Here is a 12,037-nt window from a genome sequence, read left to right as displayed (position 1 = left end):
AGCAAATACAATTTATCATTAAGTCAAATGCTAACTGACACTTCTGATACTTATTGTTATTCCATTATTTATACGCTGAATTGACGACTAATTTTTCCATTATTTCCCGATCATGACAAGGAGCACACGGCGGGTGTGACCGGTCGGCAGGGGATGATCACTGTTCCAAGGCACAAAACTAACAAAATGATCACTTTAACAAGAATGCTGATATTCCTATTTCAGCAACGTGTCTGTCAATAACTAACATGAAAAAAGAATTTTATGGTAATTTAACAAACAAGCTTTACGATAAACTTGATGACTTTAACGTTTCATTTGTCAGCCTCCCTTACTTATGCAGCAATATATCTTCATCACTTAAAATCAGGGTTCATATTTCTCAGTTGCTTCAATAAGCAAGAGCATGGACTACGCACAAACATATTTTAAAAAGAGGTAAGTTATTGACAAACAAGTCGCTGAAACAGGAATATCAGCATTCTCGTTTAAATTGACCATTTTGTAAGATCTATGGTCGACACAATGATCTTATCAGCAAATGCAATTTATCATTAAGCAAAATGCTGACTCAGGTTTTTCATACGAAGTCTTACTAATCCAGCTGATCATGCTAGAGATTCACGGCGAGATTCTTTTGACTTCGCGCCACGTAACCTCTAGCATCCATTATAAAAGTTCCCGCCACTGAAACCCAAAGTGGAAATAAATTACTCAATTAAAACTTCATGCTTTAAATATAAAAGAATATATGAAGAAAAATTGAAAGTTAATTTTTTTGTCATTGTTCCTTTCTGATTCTTCTTTTGGATTATGTAATGTTAGAGTAGCTACTCTCATCACCTACAATGAGAAAATGAGAAGATTATGCACATACAATTCATAAACAATATTGCCTTTGGCTGGCTACATGATTATGAATAAGGAGCTTCTTATCAACAACAGACTTATAAATTTGTGACTAGGGCATAAACAATGATTCTTGGACATTTCAGAGGTGGGATCTGGTGCCTCTCTAAAAGTCACATAAGCCTAATGTATTGATCAAGAAAAGCACATTGTAGTCAAATTAAGAGCAATAAAAGAGGTTTAAGAATTGGTATGAAACATGTCAGCCGAAACATAACCCATTGGTAAGCTATGTTACTCCTCCAGGGAACTTCACCTTATCTTTGTAATGTCCAGGGGTCCGTGTTGTATAATATCTTCACACTGTTCTTATACTTTATATGGATCGATCACTGCTCGTTATCTTACCTTTTTTATTGTTTAATATAACGGTCAAAGACTTTAAACAATTTTGTTGAATCCCCCTCATACCAACTTATGTCTGAGTAGTTTGCCTCGGTTTAAAATTAATCATACTCAGAGTATGCTCTTTTCAATCAAAAGATCAAGGGTCTATTCTTTATAAACATAATAAGTATAAACAGTCTTGTTAATATCATTTTCAATTTTCTACTTTTTACTTGTGATCTGGAAAAGGTTTATTGTATTTCTCTTGAGAACTATAACAATATTATCCCTTACTACTGTATTAGTAACAACATCACTAGCACTTACTTGGAGTATTGACTCTGTCATTTTTCTTATCAACTTCCGGCACATCAATTAATTCAAGGTATTGCACTCTATAAAGGAACGATATAATTTAGTTAACAAACGATTTGATTTGCTTATCATGCTTGGATCACCCCTATATAAAAATTCAGAGAAATATGCATGGATTATTTAATGTACATATTTAATATGATCAATGTATGCAATAGATTTTCAAAATTGTTAAGGTATTTACAACTTTGATAATTTTTCATAAATACCTATTTTCTGCTTTATTAGAGTCTGAAATGAAGAAACGTAATTATACATTGTTAAAGAACAAACTAGCTATACTACATTGAAAGATTTGCTTCTTTGTTCGTGACATTTCATAATTATATTACCTTTTATCTTTTCATAAACGTTTGTATCAGTTGTTTCTAAAAGAAATGAAGAAATAGTAATTGAAAGAAAAAGTAATATTAGCATATTCCGATGAAATTCAGATAGATATCAAACCAAAGTATTGATAGTTATTTGAAATACATACATAATCAGAAGTACATCGAAATATATCTAACTCTCTTTATATCAGTTGTGCAATAGACGTCAGATATTAGCCTTTTTTTTAAAAAAGGGTAAATATTTGACATAATTCATCATACAGTGAACTTTTAACAAAGATTATCTCATCAAACATTACCTGTTTTTGAAATTCCCTGGTAATGGTGATCTTCACGGGAGATAATCACGTTTGTGCTTTGTTCACTCAAAAAAGTAAGTATAGTCATTACTTTTCATGTATCAACTTAACTCAAATTTTTCCAAGAAATAAGAACTAAAAGAAAGTTATCAGACATATTAAAAACAGACATTTTAACTGATCCTTTTTCCCCAAACTATCCCACTCAATTATCTTTTTTTTTTAAATCATCACGTTTTGAAGACTTTTTAAGGAATAAGACATGACGATTCTTCATGGAATTAAAAGACTTATTAAATAATTACCTGCCCAAGGTCTCTTTATTTCTGTCTATAATAGGAAATACACTTTATACTTTCATATATATTTAACAATAACAACATTTTTCACGATTTCAATGGATATAAAATAAATTAACAATAATGCATTTTTTCACTAATCCATGCTAAATATTACTTAAGTATCTGTTCTCCTGGTGTCAAACAAATAAAAGATAAGAACAAAGTACGGTATTGGCTAAAAAATGCCGACTGTCAGACATGCTTTGTTCAAAACATTTTAAAAAGCTTAGAACTTTTAGAATCAAATGATATATAATTTATATATCTGACTTAAATGTATGCATTGGAAAAATAACGCTGAATACAGTACCTTTTATAGCAGAACGTCGAGATTTTTACGGAGAATTTTGACGCGACGTCATGAATACGTTAAACGTGTAGTAAGCGTAATCTGAAAATTCTAATTTACTGGCTAGGACACAGTTTATATTACACTGTAAATATAAATTTAAGAAATTAAGTTGTTGATTTATTAACAAGTCATTATTGTTTTTTTTTATTTATTTATTTTCATTATTACTTACAATGTTATCCTCCACGAAGGAGTCGCCGCTTTAGTTGATTAGAATTAAATCAAACAGAGGAACGAGGAGAAAAAGAAATAAATAGTCTTTTCTCTTTGAGATTTGCTTTCTTTTTATTTATTGCATTGATTATACGGGTTTAATAATTTTTTTTAGCTATTTTTCTTAAATGAATTGAAAAAATTCTTTACATCAGATCTAGTGAAAAAATGTCCTGATGTATGGAATGCCATATACGACAGCCAACTGCTTAATGTCAACTGCTAACTTCTTACTGCCAACTGTCAGCTGCTTACTGCCAACTGCCACATATATTTGAATAAAACAGGAAAATGGTCATTTTATAAGATATTAAAGGAGTTATACATAAGAGCAATTACTTTTTTATCAATGGTTTCAGAATGAGTACTTAAAACTGACCTTGGAGCCCCCCCCCTGAAAACGCGGATCTGTATCAAGTTAATTTGTGTGAAAATCATAGATATGAAGATATGGAACATAACCAACCCACACCGCCCAAATAATTTTTCACGTTTACGAAAGGAGTTTACGCTATTTGTCAAGAAATTTCTGAGTTCAATTTATTTAGACTGGGGTGGATCCCCCCTGGAAAAAAAATCCTGGATCCATGCTTTTTTTAATTTTGATTTTTTTTTTTTCGACAATTCACATAAATATTAACAAAAATATGAAAATTTATTAAAATATGTGTGGCAGTTGGCAGTGAGCATCTGGCAGTTGGCAGTAAGCAGTCAGCAGTTGGCAGTAAGCAGTTGGCTGTCGTATATGGCATTCCTGATGAAAAAAAAAATCAACGTTTCCCCGGCACCAAAAAAAAAAAATCAGTTCTTTAGAATATGGTATATAAGGTGCACGAACATTTAAAAAAAAACTCGAATGTCAAGATAATTATTATTTAAATTATTATCATAATTATTTGAACAGTAGTTTAGAATACTATGTTTATATAATGTACAGGACAGACCCCCCTCTACATCATATAAATAAGAATGCGAGGGATTTCGAGCCCGATTTAAAAAAATATCAGCACAGTAAACTTTTTAAAGTTCATTGGTACATTAAAACTGATTGTTTTCTGTGATATATTCATTTATATCCTGCTTGATGACAGAGGAATACTTGAAATTGAAATGTACCCCCCCCCTTTCTGAGTTTAATGAGTTCATATTATTAATTATGCCTAATATAACAGGCATTCTTTCAAATTCGCTTAAAACGTTTTAAACACCTGTTCCGAAATTATTATTGTTTTAGTATTTAGAAGACTACTCTACTCTTTTCTCACTTGAAAGGCTTTCTACATTTTGATTTATAAGTCCGTGTAAATACTTACACAGGTATAAGTCATTTTATTATATGTTTACATATTCAATACATGTTGACAATAATGTCGGATAAGTATAATCGCTCGTGGATTTTTTTTTTTTCAGAATCCCCAACTCCTATAGCAGCCAATGACAAATATTTATCCCAAATTCCAAATATGTCTTTATTTCGTTTTCGCCTATTCTTATTAGGATCAAAATATTAAAGTTGATAGTAACACTTTCTGGGTTTTTTTTCCATTTCTCGCAAAATTTCTTTGCTTGGTAGAGAATGTAGCTATCTAAAAATAAAAAATCTTCTTTGTGTCTACTTTTTCTGACAATTGAACGTGATACACGTATAATTCTCGCAATAAGCAAAAAGAATCTAATGGGTTAATTTACAATACAATACAGACAGGTATTTCCTATGTGTAAAGGATGTACTAAACATGTAAAATGTATTGGTCCATGAAAAGAAATTTTAGTCATTTTCCACAGGAATGAATTTTAATAAGTTAAAATTAGCAAAAAAAAAAAATAATAAAAAATAAAATAAAATAAAATAAAACAAAGAACACGAACAACCTGCAAGCCCTACCCGGGAAACACGGGTCTTTTCATAAGTTGGCCCATGACACCACCCTCCCCTTAGCTGCAGAATGTAGCTCTCCAAAAAAATATATATATTGATGGAACGGAGAATCAATATTTTTTTTTTGGAGAGTTAACAGTTTTCACTACCTCCCCCATAAATGGGTATTTCCTTTTCTGAAAATGTTGCAGTGACGTAGCATCGTTTTTGAAAGTAAGGGGGGGGGGGCAAAGATGAAAAAAAAATAACTTACCTGAAAATAGTTGACAAGCAAAAAACGAAATATTAATGAAAATAAAAAAAACATAAAGGGGGGGGGGAGAGGGAATTCCCCAAACTCGAAAGTCATGTTTCAAGGGGGAAGAGGTGTGTGTAGAGGCCAACTTCTTTAGTACCATTTCTTAAATACAATATATATATATATATATATACTACATGTATATGTAATTTACCCTTAACTGTAACTGTACTGTAACAAAAAATGGAGGGGGAGGGGGGCAACCGGCCTATCAAAGAACATTTCCAATAGTAAAATTTACTTTTGGAAAAAAAAACCCTCCCCTGTTGCTACGTGCCTATGTTGAATTTTTTTGACAAAAAATTTAGTCGTTAGCTTCTTCTTTAGCAGTGGTAAATTGACTTTTCTAATTCTACATGTAATTCCTTGTACATGTATGTCCCAATATACGCCATGCCGTTTCTATAGTACAAAATGAATATATATTTAATGATATAAAGTGGTGGGATTTTATCATATATAAACGTGTACTAAAGTGGTGGGATTTTATCATATATAAACATGTACTAATATGTGGTAACTAAATCTAGTACAAATATTAAAAATAGATGCTTGTTTTTCTACATGGTGTTCATGATCACAAATTAAGAAATTCAATTGTGATTGTCTATGCAGTCGGAAATTACGGATTTACCTGGATTTAAGTGTGAAATATATTTACATGTATCTGTGTACATAAAAGACGTACTGTTTACGGATATCACTAATTTTATAGCTTAATTGCAGCACAATAAGACTTTTTTTCACAGGGAAAAACAAAACAGCAATTGTGTCCAAACAATTATTTCATTGCTGACAATTTTCGAAGACGATCTGCTTTCCTTCGTAACAAAGAATCACGTGGGTTCTGCCTCAACCGTTTGACTCTCTACTGTTACATGTAATCTCTAAAAAATCTGAAAATCCAAGGATAAAGGGTAGGGGAGTCCTTAGCTTGATCACAAGTCAGAAGCTGCTGATTGTCGATAATTCCCTAATATGAGCATATCATTGTAAATCTTTTTTTTTTTTTTACCAAATAACCACTGGCTTCTAAATATAACATGTAATTTATGAGCTCTGCATCGGCGTCGGAAGCAAATTAAAAGGGGGAGGGGGGCTAAGTGTAAGAAGAAAAATTTAGCCCCCCCCCCAAAAAAAAAAATAACTGACAAGCAAGAAAACAAGGTTATGTCCATTGTCCAAACACGAAAAACCTATTTCGTTGGAGGGGGGGGGGGGGTATGGGTTCGAACTTCAGTACCAATATGTTTTTCCAAACAGCACCACTTTCCCAATTTTAAACCTATACTGTAACGTAACGTGTCTGTGGAAATTGTGTGTGTGTGTGGGGGGGGGGGGGGGGGGCTAAACCTACGCAGTATTATTATATGATTGAATAATTTCCATCTCTCTGATTGGCTGAGATCCAACTATGTTAGAAAAATACTACGTTGTATTGACCTGCACGTGACGCTCCAGGTCAATACAAGGATTTATTTCCTCTACATTGATCTAAAAATAATCAGGATATTCCAAATTGATACAAATTGATTTGGAAAGCTATTTAAACCACTATGACTTGTTTTCATGTGGAGAAAACATAAGCGAATATATGTTTTCGGGTGAGGGTGGTAAGAGGGGATGCATGGACACTCCTCTAGATCTATTACTTTTACTGAATCACAATTTTTACTTTTTGGCAGTTAGTTTTCCCTTATAATACTCCTTCCTTTAAAAATCTATCCCAGAAAAAAGACTGACATAAAAAGAATTTTCATAGATTAAAAATTGATAATTTTTTTTTAATAAAAATTAAATACGACCTGTAAGGTTGATTAACATTTTCATTCTGCTTCTCTCTTAATTGTATTTGGATATGACTTCAAACAAGTAATGGGTTTTATCATTTTATTAGTGAATCATATAATAAAACAATTACTGCTGTTTTTTCGGTCAATACAATGATTCAGCCATCTTCGAAGTACAATATTCACCTCGCCCTCCGGGCTCGGTGAATATTGTACTCCTCAGATGGCTAAATCATTGTATTGACCTCAAAACACAGCAATAATTGTATAATGTTCAATGCAAAAAATATTTGCAAAAAAAAAAAAATTATAATAAATAAACATTTGAATTTGTATGCGCTATTCCGTACTATTAATGTGCGTACGATCTAGTATCTATTATTTTCTTGGATTGGTTGTGTTTTTTATTTTTTGATCTGCTATCAACTACACACTGCCAAGATTTACAGCATGTACATGTATAAATATTTGTATTTCACAATTAATGGCTATAAAGCAATACTTGATCTGACAAATTAAATGTTGAACCATACATGTACTTTAATGCTACATTTAAATGTTATCGTAAAAGTTTATTCAATGTATGTGCATTTTATTGTATTTTAATGTTTCTCATGATTGTTCGGAGGACACACTATTTATGACTAGTATTAAACACTACATACACATTGAGGAAGACTCATAAAGGAAAATATAATTATTCTGGAGATACATGTATCACAGATTTTTAAAGTTATTCTTGTAATGATTAGATTTAAAACATATTGTGCTATTTTTGTGAATGATATTTTTGTGCTGTTATTCAATGCTACATGTACAGCCGACGCGGGCACTATATACGAGTATGCAAGTGCATACATGTACGATGTACAAACAGCATAAACGGCATCTTTAACTGCAATTTATACTTTGTTTTCAAAATATTTTATTTATATTTAGGGGTATTTGTATAGTTTACTAAGTCCAGTGATGGGACTTGAAGTACAAAAAATCTCATTCTGTGTAAATTAAGCGTCATTAGCATCGAATCAGGAACATTGCGTTGGTAGAATATCTATATCCGTATGCTAACTTTTGTAAAATTCATATTGATCACAGGTGACAACCAACACTATTTTAATAGTGTAACTAAGATATGTAATGATGAACTTATATGCGGAGTACAAAAGTGGTTGTTGCATGTGAAAAGATCTAATTTCTGCAAAGATTACCCATTTTCCAGCATAATTTAACGATTTTGCGCGACCATTGGATGTTTCACGCGTATCAGTGACGTCATAGTTAAAAATTACGTCATTTTTGTACCTGTAGAATTTACTTCGTATCTTCCTTACTACAATGCATAACATCAAACAATGATACAAAGATCATTAAAATATCGTATTATTTGCGGCGAATTATTGCTTATACCGTATTTTGTTCTTTATCAATAACTGTCTAATTATGTTTTACCTTTTCAATAAAAACAAAATTGGAAAAACAACAGACAGGTAACTTATTTTTACAGGGTATACATTAGATATTAATTACAACATTTATTTATCTGAATATTTACCAATCTAATAGAAGACAATTACAATCAAGTCTTTTTGTTTATCTTGACCTTTTTCATTAATAAACAAAATTTTGAATAATGCAGGGACTAACCTTCATTTTCCTTTCCTTTTCTGCTTTTCCATAATGCAAAGGGAACAATCAGCAGAATAATGGTAAATACAGCGCCACCTAGTATCCCTCCAATTATCTGCTCTGTAGGACATCCCTTATTTGAGTCTAAGGAATAAGTTTGCCATTTATATGTTTATTATTTCCAAACTTACAGAAATAGGATCAATGTACATACCCTCCACCCTTTCTGGGTCTGTTACACATGAGTGGTTATTGGACAGAGCGATCCCGTAGTGGTTTGAGGTCAAAACTCTAAATATATAGACAGATCCAGTTTTCAGGTTGGTCACTTTATAATTGTTTATTTCTATATCATCTGTTCTATTCATTTTTTCAAACGATGCATTTAGAAACACGTTTTTGTTTTCACTGAGCTGAAGAGTATGGTGTATGTTATTATTATCCTTTGTGGAGGGCGACTTCCATATAACGTATGCTTCTGTAGACCTAAATAACATGTACCAATACCGGCGCAAGTGGTTTTAAATAAATAAAGATATGCATTGGTGGATTTAAAACATTATAATTCTTTTCTTGAATATATATTTTTCTAGATTTAAAAGTACAATGTTGAAAGCTAAGTTTTCAATTTTTCACAGGAATTGTTGAAATGTCCAACATTATTTATAAAAAATATGATGTAGGGGCAGTTGATTCTTCGGTAATTTAAAACTTAACTGACTAAAACTTCAACAGAACCGCTGGAATTCCCCACAGAGTTTGAAGCTCTACAGGTATATGTACCCCCATCCTCAAAGGTGGCGGTCTGTATAACGTAAAGTTACCTGTGGACACTACTGTGGAATTACTAGAATTTATCTTGTCCAGCTGTACTCGGCAAGATCTTCTGGATTTTCAGTAAAACAGAATCCACACATTGCTTTGCCCAGTTACTCCCTTTTAACAACTGCCCGGTAAGATTTTTACATCTGAAATATCTATGAGATTCATAGAATTTTAGTGATTACACGAACACCCTTTATATCCTTTCATTGAAAAAGGTTTTAAAAAAAAAAAAGATGTCACAGTCATTAGTATTTTTTGGGAAAAATATTTTTTTTATAATACAAAGACTTTGCTTAAACCTTCAATTGTTGATTTTGTTTTTAATTTTTTAAGCTGTTAGCACAAAACACGAGAAAAGACAATTTTTTTAATATATTTATAACATTACTGATAATAACCTTTTGACAACCTTAATCTTCATAAAGAAATATATGGAGATAACGAACAGTATTAAACTAAAGTCCACTAAACAATATACAAAATCAGAGCAGAGCAAACACGGCCCTCCGAAAATCGGGGGGTTTTGGGTGCCATGGAGGAGTGAGCACCCCCTGCCGACCGGTCCCCCCCTTTCGTTGTCATGATCGGGGAATAACGGAAAAAATCCGTCCTCAATTTTGTTTGTAAATAATCGACTATTTATTAGTATAGAAAAACGTCAGTCAGCATTTAGATTAATGATGAATTGTATTTGCTGACAAGGTCTTTGTATCGACAATAGAACTTACGAAATGAACTTTTAATGAGACTGCTGATATTCTTTTTTCATCAACTTGTTTGTCAATAATTTGCCTGGTTTTAGAAATTGTACATACAAGAGCATGTTCTTGTGTATGGAATCAACTGAGATATATATCTGATGCAGGTGATGAAGGTATGACATACATTCATTTGAAAAAGACTACAGATTTCAAGACAACATCTATGTAGAGAAACTTATAAAATCTTAAAATAGAATTAATTAACATCACCATTTTATTTTTCATTTGAACAGAATATGAAAATCAGATCAACAATGAAAAATGAGTAAAAATGTCGGCCCTTAAATTAACTAGATTATAGAAGAATGCAAGAATTGAATATGGCGCCCTTTCCTTCCTTTTTTGCATTTCCTTTTCTAGGAAACGCATTGACAGAATCTTTTCCAGAATTGAATGAAGAGAATGGTTTGTTGCCACCATTTTATTTTAATGGTTAGTTATGTATTGTAAAATGATTTTGGATTATTTGAGTTTTTTTAAATAAAACAATGAAATTTTAAAAAGAAAAAAATCTTAACCTATATGATTCTAGTACACACATTTCACGTCTATGGTAAATCTGTTGGATTCTACACTACGTCCCCGGGTGTTGCTGGCTACACAATATACTTGTTGACCGTTCTCTCCTACCATGCCAGTGATCTGCAATACTGAGGTTGTTCTCACAAGGTATTCTTGATTTGTATCTTCTGTGGGCGTGGCCTGACTGGTGACGTCAGAATTTGCTTTATACCACGTGATCTTGGTGGTGGGTTACGTGTTGTTTGACAGGCCAGAGTTATCTTCTCACTCCTGTTGACTATTAAATTTAGGCGGGGTCAACCACAGTAGTTACAGGTACTGTAAATAACAAGAGACCCAAGGGCCTTATAGGTCACCTGAGTATTGTGTAACAACTTTCAAACAATTAAAATTGGTTTTTGTTTTAAACAAGAAAAATTCACAATTCACAATTTTGAAAGAGGCACATTGTTTAACATAATTATAAATTAAGCATGTTTACTCTATTTACTTAATACCCAAAGGTAGATCAGAGTAACAAAGAGAAAATGCACTTCCACTTTATAACCAGTTGTGCACCTCACCCCAAAGGAACCACTGACCCTGGGGACACGTATTTCAAAATTTTTCAAATTTTATCATAAAATGGTTGATTAATACTAAAGAGCAGATTTCAAAATTAATTTTTAATTTAATTATTTAATTTAAATAATTTAATTAATTTAAAAATTATTTCAGTAGTGATCGTATTGCAATAGTGGTTGAAACCCATGGTTATTATATTGAAATGCACTCTCACCCAATATTGAAATAAATTTCAAAGGGTCGTATTTCAATAGTGGTTATTAGGCCATAATAAATAAATTGCTAGATTCTCATCCGAATTTTTTCAAAAATCGAGGGGGCGGGCGGTTTTATTTTTTATTTTTTATTTTTTCAATTTGGCAGATTTTTTTATTTGGGCAATCGTTGTAATTTTATCTACAATACCCGAATAAAAATCATAGTAAAGGTTCAATTATCTCTTACTTGATATCATCACCAATCTTTTTTAACCAATGACCATTGTTTAAAATATATACGCATGTATTACAGCAATTACCATCTTTTCCGCTATCAAAATCATGTCGACTTACGCGGGATTTAAAACGAAAGTAGAATGGTAGATGAATACCGATCCCGATCAGAATTAAGACGAAGAAAAAC

General features: G+C 32.0%; 1 protein-coding gene across 1 annotated transcript; it reads right to left on the bottom strand.

The window, feature by feature from the left end:
* Positions 1-811: 811 nt before the first annotated feature.
* Positions 812-9,146, bottom strand: LOC134254022 (uncharacterized). The gene is made up of 8 exons (XM_062736594.1): positions 8,959-9,146; positions 8,763-8,888; positions 2,548-2,572; positions 2,243-2,307; positions 1,944-1,979; positions 1,821-1,842; positions 1,564-1,631; positions 812-843 (listed from the first exon to the last, which is right to left on the bottom strand). Exons 1-8 carry the CDS (start codon positions 9,110-9,112, stop codon positions 812-814), a joined length of 528 nt encoding a protein of 175 aa, XP_062592578.1. The 5' UTR covers positions 9,113-9,146.
* Between the last annotated feature and the right edge of the window lie 2,891 nt (positions 9,147-12,037).

The sequence above is a fragment of the Saccostrea cucullata genome, unplaced genomic scaffold (genome assembly GCF_032062105.1).
Source record: "Saccostrea cucullata isolate Sc308-1 unplaced genomic scaffold, CSIRO_AGI_Scuc_v1 ctg3833, whole genome shotgun sequence".
Taxonomy (NCBI): domain Eukaryota; kingdom Metazoa; phylum Mollusca; class Bivalvia; order Ostreida; family Ostreidae; genus Saccostrea; species Saccostrea cuccullata.
This window is presented reverse-complemented; position numbering and strand designations above follow the sequence as displayed.

Excerpts from the sequence above, each read along its gene's own strand:
- LOC134254022 (XM_062736594.1), bottom strand. The coding sequence starts at position 9,112 with ATGAATAGAACAGATGATATAGAAATAAACAATTATAAAGTGACCAAC. Across the intron at positions 2,308-2,547 it reads AATAAAGAGACCTTGGGCAG|TGAACAAAGCACAAACGTGA; the intron begins GTAATTATTTAA and ends TACTTTTTTGAG. Across the intron at positions 844-1,563 it reads TGACAGAGTCAATACTCCAA|GTGATGAGAGTAGCTACTCT; the intron begins GTAAGTGCTAGT and ends TTCTCATTGTAG.